Source organism: Manduca sexta, chromosome 21 (assembly GCF_014839805.1).
Source record: "Manduca sexta isolate Smith_Timp_Sample1 chromosome 21, JHU_Msex_v1.0, whole genome shotgun sequence".
NCBI lineage: Eukaryota > Metazoa > Arthropoda > Insecta > Lepidoptera > Sphingidae > Manduca > Manduca sexta.
In genome coordinates this window covers 13,224,497-13,247,099 of record NC_051135.1, presented here as the reverse complement: position 1 = coordinate 13,247,099, position 22,603 = coordinate 13,224,497, and the positions used below count along the sequence as shown (strand labels likewise).

Here is a 22,603-nt window from a genome sequence, read left to right as displayed (position 1 = left end):
AAGTATTATGAAAATTGCAAGATTATAATTATTGAATATTAACATCTATAATTTATAACAAGAAATCACAAATCATATTTACGTTATAATAAAGAAAGATTAATTATTAAACTCTTTTCCAGTAAAATTCAAAGCATACGCATGTTTCAAAAGTAAATAAAATTTAAAACGAAAACCAAACGAATTCGCGAAAGTTTAAAAATCAACGAAATATATGAATGAGATCACTACAGCCACAAAGTTGTGATGGGCGACATTTGGGTCAAACAATAGCTCTATTTATATCAACTAAATCTAAAATACACACGTATTCCTGTACGCACGGACGGAAATAACCGCCGTGTGTATTAGTTGCAGTTAACATTGCGCGGCCAGGGTTGCGTAGCGCACTGTCATCTCAGGGTGTTCGCGAAAAACGACACATTTTAATGGCAGAGTTGTGAAAGGGAATTATTTATAATCCATTCAATGGTATACTTCATTTAGATTCTGTAAATAATTAACTTTAACACGATCATGCAGTTTTATCAATTTGTCTATGGTAAACACTAGTAAAGCGGCGATTGCCTTGTTGGTTCTGGAACGGACTGCCGAGACGAATGTCCGCAAGTTCAAAACCCAAGGGCACACACCTCTAACTTTTTTAATAATTATGTGTACATATGCTTTGTGAATTATCGCTTGCTTTAACGGTGAAGGAAAACATGGTGAGGAAACCTGCATACCTGAGAAATTCTCCATTAGGAATTTTCGAGGGTGTGTGAAGTCCACCAATCCGCACTAGGACAGCGTGGCGGACTAAGGCCTATTCCCTCTCAGTAGTAGAGGAGGCTCGTACCCAGCAGTGGGACAGTATATAATACAGGGCTGGTATTATAATATTATTAACACTAGTGGCGAATAGTCCATATGAACCGATTCCTGCCGGTTTAACTTTATCTAGAATTTAATAATTATCATTAATTAGAATTACGTGCAGACCGCAATTACCTTTCAGAAAATTTGACCTTAGGCCACCAGCGCCACATTATATACATTTTCAGTAACTTATATAAGTGAGAGATACTTCATATTCAGTTTTAGTTCGACTAAAGTAATGGCACATAGCATCTAGTTTTTCCAGTTTCAGAAGTAGGTACATTGTATTATTATTTATCAATTTGGGTATAGTAGAGCGACGACATTATATAACTGTTAAGCGGTCCTAACCTGGTATGGAGGGCCTCGGTCAGTTTCCATTTTACAGCTTTCCATTGTGTGCGTTGAATAATCGCACAAAACTGTAATCATTCCTTCCAATATCGATAACGCATTCGGCAGTATCCTGGTTGGTAGTGACCGCTTTTTTAAAAGATTCCTTGCTCGTTTTAGGATTTATTGTGAATTGCTTGCTTTAACACGGTTAGAAATAGAATATCATGTTGCTATCTCGAAAAAGTCCATTTGTTGGTAATAGGGAGAAGTAATAACTAAACAAAATCCGCTATATAATAATCCAGACACAGATCGACCAGTAATACATTGCCTAGCAATATCCTCCAGAATTGTCCCCCAGTTTCTCATTGGACTTCGGCAATGTATAAATGGCAACGTTGAATATTTAGATATGGTAAGGTTAAGTAGCCACATGTCAACTGTCCACCAATCATCCATAGGGTGTCCAAAATCAAAATTTCCCTGCAAAAATTAAATCACAACACACTTTTGCAAACGGTAACCCTAATGCGACGGCCTACTTCAGTTTAACGCGCGCGCGTCCAACGTAAACTGTTAAAAATAATGGGCCAGCACTTATACAATATAATATAACAAACTCGTCCGAGCATAAAACATACGTTTCATAACTAAATCAACTCCACTTGTGTCCAAAATAACCACCATTCAAATTCTATTAGCGTTGTTCTTTTGTTTCGGTAAAAGATACCCTCTTGTTTCCAATGGCGATGCGTCTATACAATCTGAGTCCTACCGGCTTACTTTTTAGGTTTATTTACGATTGTCTTCGTTTCTGTTTTGTGTTAGATTGGCCGCGATTCGTTAACTAATGCACTTCTTTGGCCTTTTGAAAATTATCACCCTTCGTCACTGCTTGTTTCGTAGTTCACTGATATTTAATGTATCAATAAATGGCAATATTAGAGGTATAACTCTACATAAACTTGCTACGAGTGCTACGATCGTCGTAGCAGTTCGTAGTAAGGTCTGCGTAGGCCTTGTAGCCTCTACATAAAGACTACAACACAATTAGATGTTGTATTATTATGTGTGTATAAAATATATAAAAAAAGAATATTATTGGAATAAAAATTCAATAATATCAATAATTCTTATTTCTCCCTAGGATAGGTAGAATGTAACTAACGTTACCTTAGTCCTATAAAGTATTTAATGAAACAACTTACACAGTTGTAACGTCTTTATATAAGAAAGATATTGATAATCCATTAAACGATCCATATTTTTACGTAGTTTAATTCTAATATCCACAAAAAACAATCATTATTTACATTGAAAGTACAATGTTACATCTCTTGAATGATACACAAGTATTCAATTACGGACTATATCCAACTTAGTTACCACTACATGCCTGATTACCATGGACATGGATAATATCATTTCCTAAAAAAGAATACTCATTGTATTCAATGTAAAAATACAACCATCAGCATTATTTGAAATAAAACAATTTTTTCGCGTTTTTCTTATATAAGAGATCTAGCGACCCGCCCCGGCTACGCACGGGTGCAATGCTGATTCTAAGTACACTACAGAAAAACTGTGAACGTTGTATATAAAAACATAGCTGCCCGCTCTGGCTTCGCACGGGTATAACATAACAAAAGAACAGTATTTCTCCACTATTTAATGGATGTTATTATACATATAAACCTTCCTCTCGAATCACTCTATCTATTAAAAAAACCGCATCAAAATCCGTTGCGTAGTTTTAAAGATTTAAGCATACAAAGGGACATAGGGACAGAGAAAGCGACTTTGTTTTATACTATGTAGTGATATAATAGTATAAAAAAACGCGATAAAGTCTGAAAAATAGTTTTATTTCAGTGTCTAACAATCGCGTAAACATAAGACATCATCAGATTTTTTTTGAACCCCGCCTTTTATTTGTAAAAACTTAATATCAGGTATGTCTTAATAATGGCAATATCGTGGTCTTTGTAGAAACAAGACATTACCATAGAGGCCCGTAAACCTATATTCTTGCATAACACGCCTTTTCTGCTTCGATTTCTCAGTGACAAACCCAAGATCCGTACAATATCAGTCGATACGTTCTCATTCGGCTACATGTTGAAAATCACGTAGCCAGTTAAATATAGAACGTGTAGTGTTGTCAGTGTAAATAAAACTACGTGACGTCACCGTGTGGAACTACCTCGTTATGTGTCATTTTTGATTGTTCGTATGACAGGTTTGAAGATCTTGGACTTTGATTAATAATTTAGTTTTCTCTGGTAGAGGTATAAATCTTTATTTCCACCTGTACCAGATTATATATTAGATGATATTGCTTTCAATAACACCTTATTATATCTTGCTTATTAACCCTTTTGTGAAATGAATTAAGATTGCATTAATTCTTGATTAATATAATCCTTCTATCAAATGGTAATTTCAGTGCCGAAATTTGGAGGTGCTATTGCACTCTGCTATTTGGAGAATAGAGTATTTCGGAGTATTTCGGCGTATATTCTCATTCCTTATGACAACTAAAACAAAAAAACAATTAATTTTAGTACTCATTCTGTTCTCTATTCTACTTCCTGGGTAGATACTTTTGTCGTAAACACTCTTTATGCCATAAATCTGGCACACAACTTGATCATCCCCTAATAAATCAATTACAATGGCTGATTTATCATGGCTATTAACCTTTTACAATTCACCTCTACACTATTATTAGTTCCTCCCAATAACTCGTTTAATACTCGTGTCCATAAAGCGTCGCTTGTAATGTCTATTTGCAGTCCACTTACTTGAATTACTTAAAAGCGGCACGCGAATGCAGCGGGCGCGCGCGGATACGTCACAAATTTGTATAATTAAGGACATTGTTATTCGATAACTGGCAACACTGAGTCTCGATTATGGTTTTTATGTTAGACTTTATTTTAGATTGTTTTAAGATTCGGCTTTTCGTAGGGCATCTTAAATCTATAAATTTATGTTACGTTTAAGTTCCAAATAAAATGACATCGAATCAAACTGAAAGAATGCGTTTGTGGAAATAAGTAGTGACTAAAACCAATATTTCTTTACGGGTATTTTTCTGTCACAACTTATGTATAACATAATTTTTCAATTACAAAAGATATAATAGTTTAAGAAATAATAATCCCAACCCTTTTAAAATACTATGCATCTGCAAAATAGACAGTATTTTCAGTTAGTAATAGTCATTTTTAAATGTTATCAACTATCGCATTTGCCCATTTCGTGATACATCCCGCGCCCGCCTAATTTCTGTATTACATCGGGGTGTGGGATGCGGGTAAGGGAGTGCAGCGGAGAGGCGCGGAGGGGGCAGGGGGGGGTTGTACTGTGACCCGGCGCTCCAGCGCAGAACTGTGCCACGCGTGACGTCAGAGGGCGGGCCGGATCCGACCCACCACCGATCATTATACATCCCACCGAATGTAGGTCAACGAACTTATGAATTTATAAATTGATAAATATTTAATTGCAATCCATTTGATCAATTAATGTTAGTTGATTGAATATCATTTATTTTGGTTTTAAAACCAATCAAAGCGCCAAACCGTACTTGAATTGCTTAAGTTTCGTTTTTGGATAAACAGTTTTCTTAGATATTACTTCATGATAATTAATATAATTTGTATATAACAGAAATACAACAACGACGTTGAAAATTTAGCCTTTCTTATTTTGGCACTTAATTAAATATTGTTCGATATTTGGCTTTGCCTTTTCTTCATAAATACAAATAAAGTTTAAAAGGACAGTTTCGGGGCTTTATTATTATTTTATACAAATATAATATTAAAAATAGATATATCTTATTTTATAAAAACCATAATAACTTTTAGCTTTTGAGTGCTTTAACTGAATGCTTGAGAACTCTGTAATGCTTTACTGCACTTAGAATCCTAAGTAATAAGTTAATATTCAGAGAACAGATTTTCTGTATAGGTATTATGAGCGATAAAGATTATAGAAAGGCATCTTGCATCAACCAGCAGAAGTCCCATCAGTCGCCAAGCCACGTATTTAATAGTATTGTTTACAGTGCGCGCGCAGGTGTCGTGCAGTTCCGGGCTTCGGCTGACGTCGTTTGATGTGCGCCCGCGCACGCACTTACAGGCCTTTATTTTATCGGCGCCCATTATTGTGCTATTCGCGTAACACTGTCCACTAGTTAACGTCACGGGTTTGTTTATTGTAAATTTTATTATTATGTTAATTTCCTTTTATCTTTAAAGCGTAAAAAATGTTGTGTATATGGAAGTTATGTCCGGTTAGTGTTCTTAGCTTTACAGTGGACAGCTATAAAACTGTGACTTAATTCTAAACTTAAAAAAACACTTGAGAAATTAGAGTTAAGAGGTTAGCATTTGATTATAAAAATGTAATTTTAGGAAATATACAGGTATTATTATAAATACTATAACATATCCGAACGTGGGTTTAAAGTTTTGAAAAATATTTCTTTTGCGGTTTAGGTTTTAGTTTTTGCTTGTTTGTTTGAATAAATTTTGTCACCACACAGAAAGTTAGGCTTGCGGTGATTATAGCAAAAAAACCTAATCCTTTGTGCATGATACGCGGAAATTCAAGTTGCGCTGACTGTAGGTACGTCACAGTAATGTTAATAAGGGCAGATAGAAGAAGAAAGTTGTTCCATTTTCTATCTTGTATTTCGTTACTGATATTTTCTGAAACACCGAACGACTGGACATACGTTTTTATATTCAAGACCCAAATATTTTCCTGACAGGATCGTGATATATTCTTAACAAGATAAAGTAGTCTTGAATAACTTAAGAAAAAGAAAACAACTTCGCGTTTACAAAAGTTGTTTGCGTTGTCTTCATTTATAATTCTCGGCAAACATAACAGAACAGCGGCGGTCGGCTCACGCTCAGCCGCGAAGGGATCGCGACGGTTCGTCGGCGCACTCAATTTATTTTACAATTTCTTATTTCGAAACTTTTCCTCCAGTGTTCGGACTGCGCACAGTTATAACGCTATTCTCGTTAACTGTAGTAAATATTTGTATGAAGAACTAGTACAGCACCACTATCCGATTGTAGTAAACTAAAATTCACCGAATTACAGAACGAGGTTACTATCGTTATTACGTCAGTGCACCCGGTACCGTGCTAGACGTGCTGCTGGCGACTGTTACACTTACGAGCATTTAAGATATCAATTTATAAACCTGTATTGATTTAATTAGGCAAATAAATTTTTTAAGGAATGCTAATTAGATTTAGAATAATGAGTCATCCAAACGTTATCTATGAAATAAGATGCAAAGGCACGAAACTATACAGCCAAAGCTTCGATGAGGATACAGCTAAGCCACCCGCGGCTAAGTCGAATTTCGAACGCGAGCCGGAGCGCGATTGGCCTGCGCGAGTGACGTCAATGCCGACCTCCCGCCGCGCCCCGCGCCTCGAGCTCCGCACCTCTAGCCCCGCGTTGCCCCTCGCTCGACGCGCCTCTCCCCCCCGCCGAAGGCCGCGCCACTCGCCTCTGAAAAATAATCACGATTTTCGGACGGAATATTTGTTTCTCGTAGTGGAAGTGTGACACGGTATTGTTCTGCGCGTCACCGAAGGCGCATTATTTTGGTATGAAATGTGGTCAGCACGTGCTGCGGGCCCGGCGCCTCAGCACCATGTGTACGGATCTATCTTGATGTCCAAATCCATTAGAGTAGGTCATTATTGTTATTGTTTTTTAACTGGCTTGTTACGTCATACTTCGCCTTGTTCTAACTTAGGAATTGGGGTAAAATCATTCGGAACACTGACGCTAGCAACTCGCCATATTGTTTTAGTAATATTAAATTAGTGTAGTAGGCAACTGAAGGACAACGGGAGAATTAAACGAGGGAAAGATTACCAAAATATGACTACTATTTATAGCTTTCGTAGTAAATAATATCAACAACCTACGTGAAGATATTTGGACGTAATTACTCTTTTTATGGGATTCATCCCACACTAAAATATTCTTTGCGTTGGCTCCGTGTAAGAGTAGTTAATAAATAATCTTATCTCGACGAATATCTAAGTATATTATGGTAATATATATATTTGCATTATTTTTGTTTCATATTTTCACATAGTACTAGAAAAATAAATTATAATACAAAGAATAATAAATACACAAACGTAAATATTTTAAAGAAACAATTGTCAAAAAAAACGAAGTAGGGGAGACCGAGGGGTTTTGAAACAGAGGTGAGTTGAAACAGTCCCGATTTCTCGGAACCTAAAACCGTTAGCGATCTGGCAACGTCGTTTTTCAACCACCTCCCGCCACCCGCTATCGCGTCAGTTCGCGCCTGTGGCGTCAGTCGTGCGGTTGTATAGTTCTGAGTGACATGTGCCGAAAATAGCAAAAAGTAAGTATTTCACGATTTTTTACGATGCTCGTACTTTAATAGTGGTTTTGTATTTTGGGTTGCAATATATACGTTTTGAATACTCATTATCTATAGATTCATGAAATATAATTGGTAAATTTGATTTCTGTGTAATTACTGCTTGATCGTGATTTGAATAAAAATTGGGAGGTTTTTTCTCACTGAGGTGATTTGAAACAGACTGTTTCAACTCTCCTCGTTTTCAATTTAATATCTGATTATAGCTAAAAAATAAAAACTACAAAGATTAAAGGATTTTATTGTTGATTTAATGCGTTTATTTGTTTCAGCATGCCTACTGATTATAAACGAAAGACCGACAGAGGTATGGCGAGTCGCGAGATTTATGATCTCGCTGCTGAAGAAGTCACTTTACGACACAAAAGTCTCCGTGAAGCGACTTCGAGTTACAAACTGAACTACACCTCAATCTACAGATATATAAAAAAAAGACTGCTTATGAAGCTGACGAAACTGTGGGTGCTCCAACAGTTGGATACCCCAAGAAAACTGTGTTTACTGCTTCAGAGGAGAAGATACTCTATGACTATCTTTTAAACTGCGCTGCTGCTAACTTTTGCCTGAGTAATAAGGAAACCAGAACTTTTGCCTATAAGTTGGCTATGTGTGGAATATAATAAAAACATTCTGTCTTCTTGGACAGAGAATCAAATGGCTGGAGAGGTTTGGCTCCTCCAAGAATAGGAACTCAAACAAATAGACGCAAAGGGAAATCTGCTATCTTAACTGACACTCCCGTAAAAGATGAACTAGCTGCAATCGAAGCAGCTAGAACGGCTAAAGAAAAGGTGAAGAAACCTAACTTTGAAGAAACTAAAGCAAGAAAAGATCAAAACCAGGGAGTAAAACTAAAAAGGTTAAGGTTGTCAAGAAAAGAGAGGAAACGAAGACAGTGATGAAGAAGAAGAGGAATCCTTCTGCATTTGCTGTATGGAGCCATATTCAAATAGCAGATCCAAAGAAAAGTGGGTTCAATGTCTGGAATGCCAAAACTGGGCTCATGAAGCTTGTACTGGTAGAGAACTTTCTTACGTTTGCCACAACTGCTTGTCAGATTAATTAGTTTCCAATTTGTCTTTGACATTTTTTAGATTATTGTTACTTAAATATTTGTTAGTACTTATTGTAATACTTAAAAAACGACTGATTTTTAATACCTATAGATTATAAGTTAAATAAGAATGTAAAATATTTTGTTGATTCGACTGATTATAATTGATGTTACGCATAGGACGTCATGTTACTTTTTAGTAATTTAGGAGTTTATTATTTGTATTAGACCTACTTGACTGATATGTCATTAAATATTACTAAAAAAGGGTCGTTCATTACTTGAAAAGTTTAATTTTAATTTAAACCTTTAAATCAAATCATCATTTTTATTTTGCAGCTCCTATAACTCCCCAGAATCATAATGTTTCAACTCTCCTCGGCCTCTGTTTCATCTTACCTCGGTATGAGGGGAGTTGAAACAAGTTGACTTGTTACGGTTAAGTCGATTTTTCACCACAATTTTTAACGCTTACAGTTTCTTTATGCTAGCCATTCGCAAGTGTATAAAATAACCTATCGATTGGTACTAGTACCATAAGATTTCTGATAATAGTATGAGTTATATCAAACAAAACGTGAAAATTGTTTCAACTCCCCTCGGTCTCCCCTATAGCAGAAACACTATAATTTTCAACACGGCCACTTGTGTAGTGGATCTCCAGTGTATTACGTATAGATAATATTATATGTTTACATTTTGAAATTCTTTATTAATTATTACACTACTACAAAAATAAATTCGCGGACAGAAAATTTATTCTTTTCATTCGAGCTTTGTATACTAATTACTGGCGTTATGTATTAATCATACATACAACAATTAAAATACCATTATTTTTATAATAAACACCAAACACTCGTGAAAACTTTTGCACATGTTACAAAAATATTGGAACACATACTCTCCTTTCCTCAGTCGGATAAAATGTATCAATTTTCCAAATGTGTCGCTTTACATTTATTAAAAAAAATATTAGATATAATAAAAGATATTCGAAATATTTTCTATTTATTTATGATAGTTATAACTCAAAAATATATTTTATAATAAATGTTGTAGAGTTTTATATAATATACAGATAATTTCCAGTTATTTCAAACCTGTTTCAGGTCACTTATAAAATAATATCCAACCATTACTTCTGGATATGAAGTTTATAACTTGCGTTTACCCATTTCTAATGTAGAGTAAAGGCAAGACTTATGGCTGGTGTTTGATTTGATCAACATTGACTAACGATTCATGTTGCTAGCTAACCTTTAAAAGTTCTTCATTCTTAAGTATCTTCGTCTAAAACAACCTCTGAATAGCCATCATAATATACAAATCTCAAACAGCCGTACCAATAGTGCTCACATATTTACTGAGATTAATTCCGCTCTGGGATGACATATCCTGAACCTATTATCACATAGTCACATTAAGTACACTTCAAATCCTACATGAATGAATAAAATCCCCATTCTTTTATCGAACCACAACATTGAAGTCAAGAGTTAGTTGCATATTTGCCTGTCCCATTCTGATCTCCATTTCTAGTCCTACCTACCTCGAAGTAAATTTCCTTTCGACTGCAATTTTTAATCTCGCCATTGACGTAGATGGATCCCGCACTATTGAGAGAAATGGATGGTTGCGGATTAAAGACAGCTCTGTGTGCCTAAAATATGGCAAAAAAACACGACACGCCTCCGTGTCGTTTTATTGTGATTGGTTGATAGTCTAACACGTGACTCACGCATCGGTCTCTCGACCAATCAGAAAAATCAAAATTAAATATCGACTTACGAGTCACGAATTTTGGGACTAGGACAGTGTTCCTAGATTCACCATGCTTCGTTATTTAGTGATAAAGACTGCGTGCAACAGTATCGGTGGTGCGAAGGCTAGATAGAGTCGTTTACCTGTTATAAATGTGGATATAATAATATCAGTGCTATATTATATACTGTCCCACTGCTGGGCACAGGCCTCCTCTACTACTGAGAGGGATTAGGCCTTAGTTCACCACGCTAGCCTCATGCGGATTCGTAGAGTTCCCACATCAAAATTCTAATGCAGAATACTCAGGTATGCAGGATTCTTTACGAAGTTTTTCTTCAAAGCGATAATTCACAAAAAAATATACATATTATTTTAGAAAAATCAGAGGTGCGTGCCCTTGGGTTTTGAACCTGCGAACGTTCGTTTCGGTAGTTCGCTATACTCCCAACTAGGCTATCGCAGCTTCTGTATATGTGGATGTAAGAATTAAAATTGCGATAATTTCATCTTTTTAACCTTAATCCTGATGAGTTGCAATGCTAAATGTTATGGTGAAATAGAGTCATACTAGAAACCACAACTAAAGTTCACTCCTTGCGTTTACAAAGTACAGTATTATGTCGTCACGCGATATCAACAGGTTACTTCCAGCCCTCGCATTGTAAATAATTAACTCATGTGCCCTTACACACTATTATCACGCTAAACCTGCGATTGGACTATTAAATCGATTTATTATTAAAATTTAGCCAAAATCGACTAAATAAAACTTAAACTTAATGAAATCTAAATGTAGAATTTGGATATGGAATTATCAGAAGATTTTATTTATGAAACTTCAATTTTAAGTATTTTCGTTAATTCGTTTGCATTACCTACGTAAAACGATATGTCTACTAGTTGCCATTTATAATATTTTATGCAACCCCAGTAGGGATGTGGTAAAGAAAATATACAAAGAATAACAGGCTGCATAATTGCAATAAAATTAAAGGATATAGAGTCGCGAGCCTAACTGATACAACAACAAGTAACAATAAACATTTAAAGACACCTTAAATTGAAAGGGAAATAAGATTGATATTCCTTTTCACCACATGCTTTTTAAGTCGTTAATTACAACAGTCCCAAATATTTACAGGATATCATAACATGCGTGATGCATTTGTACGAAAATAACCTAAAGCTCAATATGGTGTAGGAATTGCTCGGTTCGTGCGTACACGCAACAGGGCTATCTATAGCGGCGGCTATTTGCGCGCATTGAATCACTTCATTAATTAACACTTCGCATTCTGTTTATTAATCGATTTTTATAGCATGGTATAATCGATTTTAAAGTTTCATTTATCGATTCGAGTTATATCCGAAAAAAGAAATAATAATATAAAAAATATATATAGAAAGCTAAAGCCACTACAATCCATATAAATAATTTAACTTTACACACATAGGCAGTATAATGTTCTTTTCAATTTGTGTATATATGCGCATTAAACATTTTTTCGGCCTCTGTGCCTAATTAAAAATCGGTTTTGTATATTTGTTTGTCACTTAGCTTAGCTAGCAATTTGTTTAAATCACAATTTATATCATTAATTTTAATATCTTAGAACTCGCACAGATGCTATACGCACGCAGCATTCTGGCATGTGTTAGCATGTAAATTGTGAATGCTCTGAACAAAATACATGTAATTGTTAATGCGCGTTTAACTGTTGTTCGTCTGAACGGAGTCTTACTGTGAATTGCGCATATTAAGTATATAAAGCTTTTTGTAAACTTAATTATGACAAATACAATTATCTTATGCATGTATATATTTTTAAAAATTTAATTTATACTTATATAATATAGGATTAGGTGACTAGGTACCTGCATTAACTTAAATAATAATATAGTAAGCATAGTTAAGAGAAGACGTTACACTATAATAATTAAAATGGCTACATTAGTATACATTTAATTTGAATTTATCGTTCCGTTTTTAAAGATATCTAATATAACAATCGGCGTGTAAGATATTATAAATTTTATTCTTTAAACGTATTGTATGCAAATTATTCAAAATAAACCAAAACCTATAGTTGCCTAGTCATTTTTAAATTAAATAATATAATAACTGAAAATTAGAATAGATACGATGCAAATAAGTAGGTACTTAATACCTATGACGATTAGACTTAATACAATCCCGGAAGGTTTTCAATATTAAAGTAAATCAATGAAGTCCGACCAAGAAATTATAGTAGAATGTTAAAAATGAAGTTTTTCCTTACAATAAATTTGGCCTTGTTACTTAACTCAGTACCTAATTATGAGTCAGTATTATTGTTGACCTGCACTATTCTTGCTGTCGGTTCCGGTGTAGTACTATAATGGGCCAAATAAGAAATTCATTGCTATATTTCGATTTTGTTCCTTATTCTTCATATACAGTTTTACGATAAATAAATTTACAGCAGGCTTAGTGAATTCTACAACTGTATATATTTATATATATGTATTATAAGTTGTATACATATTACATTCAAAACGGATGATCACATCACGAACTGTGTGTACTGTTCCTAAGAAGAAAACCCAAAGATTGGATGTTTACCAGCATCACGCAAAACTGCTGTATTCTGCAATATACACCTTGACATACAAACCAAATCCTTAAAAGTTCCTTTACCGAAATTTAACTTTCTACTAGGAAGGACTGTTACGCCATCGAACACAGAGCTTTCATTCTTGCTATCAATGACAAAATGCTTTCTCACAATCATAAACGCTAATAAGAAACCAAAAATAATGATATCGGAAAGACATATCGTAACGACAAATCTATACGATATATCATACCCATTTTTTTTTACGTAGCATGTAAGGGTAAATTGTGTGACTGGGCTCACGGGCATATATTAAACAAATGACATGAGACATTGAGAGGATCAGCCAGGTGTTGGCACGAGTCGGTTGGTGCCGCGCGGGCTGTGACTGCGTCTGATCCCCCCCCCCCCCGCTCCCACCCTGGGACTATTTAAACCACGTGACGTATTAACACCAATACACCACTAAGTGCTCACGTATATGCATACGCGGAAGCGTCTCGTAAATCCACTCTTTTTAATTATAGATACATTTTACTGTCGAAATTAATTATAGATGTTAGGTGGTGTTCACAGTGTCGAGTATGAAATGTAGCGATTGAAGGATAAATATGGAGCTTGTGTAGCTTTTCCATTTTCAATTTACAAAGAACAATAGCGATATACATATAGATATATGAGAAAAAGATCTGATATATTTACAAACATTTATTCGCTGGATAGAAACATCGACCGCAAATAGACAACATTAACTTGTGTTTTAAGACCCTTACTTGTTAAGCTATTTAACGTTACATGTTAGTATTGTCTCATTAACTTCTAATAAATCAGAAGAATTCCTCTCCTGCACTCAAATAAATTGATATTTAGAGTTAAATTTAAACTATAAACCTCAGCAATAATTAGATACTAATTAAATAAAAATCAATACTAATTGCTCTCGCTACCGCACCGCTCCGCCTCTCATCGTGTTCGCACTCAAAACCGTTTCCTTGATCCCCATCCGGCTGCGGTGCCCTTCCGCGATAAAACGACGAGCGTTTATTGACAAGCGCCGGCTAAAAATAGCCTCCAACGCCACTCCAAACCCGTTGTACCGACGCGTGTGCTGAGGGTTGTGAGTATGGCTTTAGAAATCTTTAGTCCTGGCTGTTAGTTTTTTTTTTGTAACGAACCAACTTGCTTGGTCAGCGAGGACTATTGTCACTTATTGTTTTAATTATTGTAAGTATTCTTAGGTCTCTATTTCCATGATTACGATCGTATTTCTTGCTTAATAGTCACTGCATAACTGGTGGTTTCTGATGGTAGGTCTCTCATATGTGAGAGTCCGCCTGGGTAGGTACCACCGCAGTGTCTATTTCTGCCGCCAAGCAACAAGGTGTAGTCATTGTTGTTTTCCAGTTCGAAGGACATTGTAGCCAGTGTAACTACTAGACATAATAAGACTTAACGTCTCACGTCTCAGGATGGCGATCGCAAGGGAATACCAAACAATATTTTGTATTTCAAGGTGTTGGATAGCGTTTCTACTGTTTAAGGGCGGTCGTATCGCTTACCATCAGGCGAACGGCAAGCTCGTCTCGTCATTCACAGCAATAAAAAAAAAGCTTCTTTTGTGACTTAAGTCGACTTGACTCGAGTGCCCACTGACGTAACACTTTTTTTAGGTTCGTAATATGTAAGAACTCTGGTAACACATTACTAGGCTGCCTTAGCAGTGGCGAAGTGTCCATATAACAAGATTCATGCCGGCTTGCCTTCCATGAAGGATCTAACTATTAGAATGGTTTGTAGACCGCATTTATATATTAGTACCTGTGTTGTATCGGGCTACTTTTGGGAAAACTTCAACCTTCGTCACTGCTGCTTATAACTATGTCTAAGTCTTTGTACAAGATGTGTGACTAAGATCAATAAGAGTTCACGTTTCTTGAAGGTCAATATTTGATTTCCTGCAATTTTAAGTTTTACTAATAACTATTTCTTTATTTGTGTCTGTCTGTGTATCATACTTTTTATATTTGTAGAAACGGACAACTGTATAAGAATTTTTCGGGCACTCTTTTTTTCCTTTCTTTTCCTTTGAAAGACTCAAAAGGAGAATATAGGACAGAGTTACTAACTGAACATCTTTTTAAGACTCTAAAAATCTACTTAAATATTAGACAGCACCAAATGATATAAAATGGCGTACTCATAACTTACTGTTATATTTACACCAAAATTACAAATGGGGCGCAGAAATAGTATGTTTGTGTTGGATCGTAATTTTTACGTAATACGTTAAGATTATTACATCAGCCAAACTCTGTAACAATAGACATATTGTAAAGTAGTGTTTTTTGTTATATAAACGTACACAAATCATTATATAACTTTGATTCTCTCTTGATTCAGTAAAAAAAAATGTAGTCACAAAAACGTGACCTTTTGAGAGAGCTCAAATCACTGAATTGTATTATAAAATATTTTATATTGGTAATGGGCAGCGTTTTGCCTCTGTGAATTCCATGAAAAAAATTGAATTCAATGCGAAAAAAATACTAGGTAAAAATATCGTATAAAACAATGAAATAAAATTTTCATTGTAGCCGGTCTACGCGGCTACGGCGCGACGTAGCAATCGATTATAATATAGATTAAATATTGAATTTTAAAAATGTAAAAGATTCAAGAAAGAAGTATGTAATCTTATGAACTGTATGAAATAATATTGAAAACTTTAGAAGGTTAAATAATATTGTAAGTAAATAGGTACTTAGTGCACACCTAATTTAAATACTAAGTAATATAAAAATGTAGATTAAAGCATTGATTTAAAGACGGTAAATATTTTATTATACACTGTTTACATATTTATGAAATCGATATAACCAAGTTATCTTGAATTATTTACATAAATGCAAAATTAGACTCATAAAGACACGCCCAAATATATTATAGGTACGCCTTATTCTTGCGTAAGAAATCTATTTCTAAAATTTAACAAATTTTATTTTAACTTTATATCGCGTTAAAGAAATATGTTCCAGTATAATATTTTCGTAAAATATAGTTCATAATAGTAAGAATAATCTCTCTTAAGCCATTTAAAAAGATTCGCAGTTGATAATAATTAATAATCATGGATATTTCGGCCTTTAAAATTTAATATGACGAAATTTTAAAGGCAGAAATATCCATGATTATTAATTATTTTACATTTTCTTCAACTGCGATCACTAACTAGAAATTTAAATCTTTACTCCAATACTCCCAGATTAACTGAAAGCATTACATATTATGTAGAATCTAATGTTGGTAAACTAGGATCTACTTAGAATACTCGAAACAGCCAGTGCCGATAATAAGGAGTTAAAAACTTATTCGAAATTCAAAAGAACATTTGTTTTTAATATGGCCAGCACAGAGGCTGCATTAACGAATCTGCAAGTGGCAGGGCGGGTGCGTCTCGGCGAGATGTGGCGGAGCATGCGCGGCTGTATCGATCGCAGCGAGATGACTCCCGGAGCGGCACATACCGCTCTAGCTACATCCTGTACATTGTAAATGAAAGTAAAACTCGACATTTATTGAGAACTGAGTTAAGTCTTACAATTCATTGCAGCGTATTAGCTTTAGAGAAACGTATTTGTACATGGTTAGACTACGAATATCTTGTAGAAGGATAGAATTTACATTGAAGTATTTTACAGATTTCGTATGTCAAGATTTTTTTATGAAAAATATACTATACAGTCAACTTAAAATGTCACATTTTTTTTAAAATTCTAGCTCATTATGTTAAGCATAACATAATGCCAAGAATAGATAGAGTACAGTACATCAAGAAGATGTCAAACGTTATTCACAATTCCTATATCAGCAAACGCTCTACACAATACTTTACAAGATCTACGCTTTACTTCGTCGACGTGGTATCATACGCGTTACATTAATAAATTAATAAATAAATACACTTTCAATTACGCAACCATAGACAATCTCCTTCAAAATTTAAAAAGTAAAAACGGAAGATATAAAAAATAGTAAAGACAGGTCAAAGTCCATCGCATGATGTCATCGCGTGTGTCCTACCCCGGGTGGTTCGCGTGTATCTATCGAACAATCCTCTAGTGGGGCCGTAATAGCATCAATATAAGTTACTTATAAACATAATTCATTAAATTATTAAAAAGGAAATTATTATTTTATGTTTTTCACATAAAACACGATTGTATTTAGCAGGCGAGTTCCTTCGTTATCCATTAGGGTCGCGGAACTATTTCTAAATAAAACAATTTTCATTTTAGCCATTATTCCTCACTAATACTAATTTAAAATACTTTCAAGAATATTATTATTAGTATTTCTTGTTTCACTAAACAGCTCGAGATCTTCAAGTAAATCTTTATCATTTTATGTTATTCCAATAACAAAGTTGATCTCCAAAGTTTCTGAGAATATGTATCATCTCGATAAAATACCGTAATGCAATGTGTTTACGGATCATACGTTAAGAATTTTCCTTAAACATAGCATCTTCTAAGAAACGTAATGACCACGCTAGTAAACAGAATTCTTAACGCAATCCCGCGGAGTCTGACCAAAACTCGTGTTTACGAACATCCCTGAACATCTGTGGTTAGTGATCTGTCGTTCTTTAATTCATTCAAAACATTCAATGAGTAATTTTGAGTGATCAGAGATGATTAATTTTTAATTATAATCTGTGAGTATTTTATGGGATTATTGTAATGTAGAAAAACAGATAGTTCTTAGTAAGTAATTCTCTAATTTAATGCAATATAGCCAGCCAATGTTATATTTTAATTGTACTTTTATCTGGTCTAGTTATTTCACAAAATGATAGAAAATAATATTTAGATACTTATCGTCGCTTAAATTTCCGGAAAATGAGCAGCTATTTTCTTAAACGTAGTTTTCTGAAAGCTACATTATAAATGTTAACAAAGCATTTTGTCTTGTTTCAGTGTGCAACTTCATTGTGCACGAGCGATGTGTGGGGCAGGTGGTGACGCCGTGCTGCGGGGTGGCGCCGAGCCTTATAAAGGTAAGCTTTACTGTCTTGTACATTTTGTAAATTGCAGTATATATGGACAATGTGACATATTTTACGTCTTATACTTAATACTGAGATACTATGCGGACCATTGGCAAATGCAAGTTTCTTTTTTCGTTGCGCGAAGACTCCATATAATCTGATTCATGCCGGTTTCCCTTTCTTAATTCATGTCAAATCTATGTCATCGCATTTATGCATATTAGTACCTATATTATGTCGTGTCGGGTTCCCTTTCGGTAAATCTCACCCTTCGCCACTGTTGGTTGCCATTTTTATTTTCACTTCACTACAATTAACACTAAATTAAATTTCTGTAACAGAATCCCGTGGCTCACTGCTGGTCGGAGCCGACACATCACAAACGCAAGTTCTGCACGGTGTGTCGGAAACGGCTGGATGAATTACCAGCTTTACACTGCATGAGTGAGTATATGCCTTTATAAATACTTCGGTATTTAAATTTATAATTTGATTCTTTTTGACCTTTGTTTTTGTTTTCAAGGTGGAATTGAGATTTTACGGTATTGTTTTGTTTTTTGTTTTCCATTTTCAAATTAAACACGTGTGAACATGTTAGCGAGATAAATTAAGCCAGATACACGTTGGTTCTAACTTGGCCAAATATTTTAAGGAAGTATTTTGAACGTAAAGAGCTAAAAAAAGCATAGCTATAAAGAATATATTGTAAGAATTTGGTATTTGTTACATAGCCTGTTTTAGATTCAATGTAGAGCTAGTGTTTCCAGTAATAACTTACTATACTGCGTGGTTTATATTGCTATTAAGTACGAAAATAATTAGTAATCTAAAGTACCTACATATTCCTGAGTTACCTTCTCTCTATCGATCACGTAACACATTACTCAAGCCGAGCACGTTACAGTATGCGAGTACTACGTGCACGGAGAGTGCGTGGACTTCGCGGCTGCAGACTGCAAGGAGAACGCGACATACTGCGCGGGCAGCGAGCCGCGGCACGTGCACCACTGGCGCGAGGGCAACCTGCCCGCCAACTCCAAATGCGCCGCGTGCCGCCGCGCCTGCTGCTCCGCGGAATGTCTCACCGGCTACCGCTGCGAGTGGTGCGGCACCACGGTACGACATTACCCATGTCTGCAAGAACAGACAAGCTGTTACAGCTTTGAATTTACTAGAACAATTAATAGTGAAACCAGACTTCCTTTGAAGGGGGTGATCAGTTACTTCATATGGTTGAGTTTATTTCATTACATCAGATCAAATTTTTAAATGTTAATGTTGGTCACCAGTGCCACGCCGGCTGCCGCGCACTCATACCGGACGAATGCAACTTCGGCATGCTGCAGCCGATCTTCCTGCCTCCCTCATCGGTGTCCATCCCGCGCACGGAGGTGCCCATGGAGGCCATCATCGGCGTGCACGTGCGCCCGCCTCCCTCGCAGCGCGACTTCGGCTGCCGTAAGTGTCCGCTCCACGCAGGTCGCGTACCCTCGCCCGCGCCGCACCGCTTTTCTTTCAATCACATGTGCCTCGCAATTCGCGGCCGGCTTCCTCGTAAGCGTCGCTTGGATCGTACCGTAGCTCTCGATCTCTTCAGCTCTCATGCGGCCGCTCGCCCCCGGACGCGCGCTGTCACACTATCGGCGAACTGCTTTGACTTAACGTGAACAGTCCCCGTTGCTAAATTGAGTCGTACGCGGCGAGTGCGTCCGAGGGCGAGCGGCCGCCCTTCAGCAGTAGGTGAAGGCGCGAATCGCCGGGCACATGCGCGTGTGTGGGTAAAAGCGTGCGGCGGCGGAGCGTGAGCGTGTGTGTTGGGGCAGCGCGCGAGCGCCGCGGCACGGGCGGCTGGGGCCCGGCGCGACTGGTCACGCTGGCGCGGCGCCTGCTGCCCGCCGCCTGCAGCCCGCACGGCGGCGCCTCGCCCCCGTACTCCCGAGGTAATGCGCCCCGCGCTCCCCCGCGCCCTCCCTCCCGCCACACCCGCGCGCACTCGCACACCGCGCCGGCGACCAGCATGTTCGCCTGCCGCACAGCTTCGCCGATACTACCATGAGAGAAATTGATTTTTACCAACTTAACATAGCGCAGAACACGTGTTCACGCGACTGTAGATCGGCCAAGCTAACGTTGGATCTGGAGGCTTTGGATGTGGGCTTCATACGCCAATCTGTGTGTTTAGGTAACCTGCAACAAAACTACCTCAAAGTCAATCGAAACTGATTTCTCTCATAAGTGTTTGTTTTCATCTTTCCGACCGTTCTTAGTCTGTTAGTGCATGTCCTGACTCTAGGCGCTGCTTCTGACTGTTGCTAACCGAGAGTGACTATCACACTACCGACACGCGCCACCACTGACTCCTCGACGACTCGGCACTCTTACAACATCCATCGTACATACCCTTTCCTATATTACATCATTCTACTTATAAACTCATGGAATCACAAAAATCATCGAAAGTGTGGATCAAAGTGTTTTCCAAATGATGGCTTTGAAAGTGGAATCAAGATCCCTGGAACTTGGGTTGATAACTCTATATTCATAGAGTTAAAAAAGCGTAAATTACTCTATGCTTCATCTTTGAAAAAGACTCTTCGCCATAAACAAGAATTCTAATTATCAACATTGAGAGTGGATAATTCCACTCTCAAAATTATTTAAATCTTAATCAGTCTCTCTCCTCCATTGACCATTTGATGAAATTAAATCAGTAAAATCAATCTCCTCACAACCCTTTACTTATTAACTGAAAAGAATATTTCTCATATTGTTCGAAATTCCATGACTGGTCTCAGTGGCGTAGTTGATATACCTGCCGTCTTGGGTTCGATCCCCGGGTCGGGCAAAATGATTTTTGGTTCACTATCAGCCCGGAGTCTAAATTCTATGCTCAATATTGCGATAGACTCGCTCCTTATCGCATCATGGGGCGAAATACTATCCCTTCGGGGATGAAAGGCGTTTGTGTACAAAATTCCTTTTTCAAATACTAAGAAAATACTACTAACTACTACACCAGAATTATATTTTCAAATATTTGCTCCACACGTTAAGTATTGTAATTCCATGAACTGGGACTATCCTTCTGTTGTGTTCGTTTGTCCGCGTCCTAACCCTCGCGCCTTGCAAAGCGTTGTATGCCGGGCCGGCCATGAATACTCGTGATGCAGTATTCCAACGGCGTCAGGTAACAAACATACATGATCACGGATAGATGTCATCCTCGACGAATAATAATTTTCAGATTGGTTTTGAAGTTTAGGATAAAGGTAACGATGAATAAAAAGATTTATTTTCTAAGTAACAATAACGGTAAATATTAAAAGTTTACCTGTTAGATTCTTATTTGAAAAATAAGCACGTTTAATAGTAACAGCTTAGAAATAAATGTAATGAATAAGTCTAATAATTTCAATTTTGATAGAGTTTATGTACAACACTGGAAACCTGAAGATTCCAGTAAATATTTCAGTTCTTACGTTTTTAAAAAAATATGGATTATATAAATTAAATAATAGAATTAAGATATTCATTGAATTAAGATTTTATGGTACCGTGTACAATAATAGGTACACCACTTATACCTTGTTAAGCCATAGAGAATATCGCTCGAAATTTGAATTGAATTTATTCTAAAAACTTTTTGCGAATAAAACTGTTTCAATATAGTTTGATATTGTTCGACGAGGGTGAGGTTATGTGTTTTGTGTGTATGCTGCTAGTTTGCTTTTATCGTGTTGACCCAATTAAAACGGTTGTGTTGCGCTGCCCGGCGCCCCCGGCGTTCGCTGGACACAACGTTTCAATTGTGACAACCATGTGTGTGATAGATGGACGATGATGAGTAGTTTAATGTTATAAGAGCTTTTTAAAGCAGGGTTATTTTTTCATAAAAACGGTTACTTACTTATTCTATTTTTAAATTAAAAACGCATATTTTAAAACAAAAGACTTTTTTGACGTCTTTCTTCATCTTGTGTCTTTAAATGAAAAATATTTAAAAAGTTCTGATAACTATAACCATAGTGTTCACAATGCAATTTAAAGAGATATTGTAAGAATTATAATCGTCAAGGTTTCTGAGACATACGTTTTATTCGAAAATCAACACCCAATATGGGATACAATACAAGGAAAGGACTTTATATAGAAGAGTTTTAAATAAGATTGTAGAAAATATTATAATATCTTTATCTTCGTTTGGAAGTTCTTTTTTTATTTCATGATAGGCTTATGATGTACAGAGTCTCCGGGCAGCTCAACGCTGGATCATAAGATCCGGGACCCCAATATAAGCGACTAAACGTCCTTAAGGCTGAGAGGTTGTAATAATTATTCTTTCTCATCGAAAAAGACATTTTACTATACAGTATGTAAATTTATTCAAGAAATATGTGTTTATGGTCCTCCTTATTAATCCTCAGTATCAATGTTAGTACCTGGTCCCAAATATATATGAAATATACTCCGCTTACTTTTTACCG

The 22,603-nt window shown here is 36.3% G+C and overlaps 1 protein-coding gene and 1 long non-coding RNA gene across 2 annotated transcripts in view; one reads left to right on the top strand and one right to left on the bottom strand.

Annotated features, from left to right (window-relative positions):
* Positions 1–22,603, top strand: part of LOC115447482 (diacylglycerol kinase theta) — a 42,859-nt gene that overhangs the window by 9,652 nt on the left and 10,604 nt on the right. Inside the window, 5 exon segments of the mRNA XM_037441009.1 lie at positions 18,049–18,128; positions 18,461–18,563; positions 19,024–19,235; positions 19,409–19,577; positions 19,943–20,059. Coding sequence (XP_037296906.1) covers positions 18,049–18,128; positions 18,461–18,563; positions 19,024–19,235; positions 19,409–19,577; positions 19,943–20,059 — 681 coding nt within the window.
* Positions 13,766–15,496, bottom strand: LOC115447505. The gene is made up of 3 exons (XR_003939020.2): positions 15,281–15,496; positions 14,891–15,027; positions 13,766–14,180 (listed from the first exon to the last, which is right to left on the bottom strand). It is a non-coding gene; the product is annotated as an uncharacterized LOC115447505 (long non-coding RNA).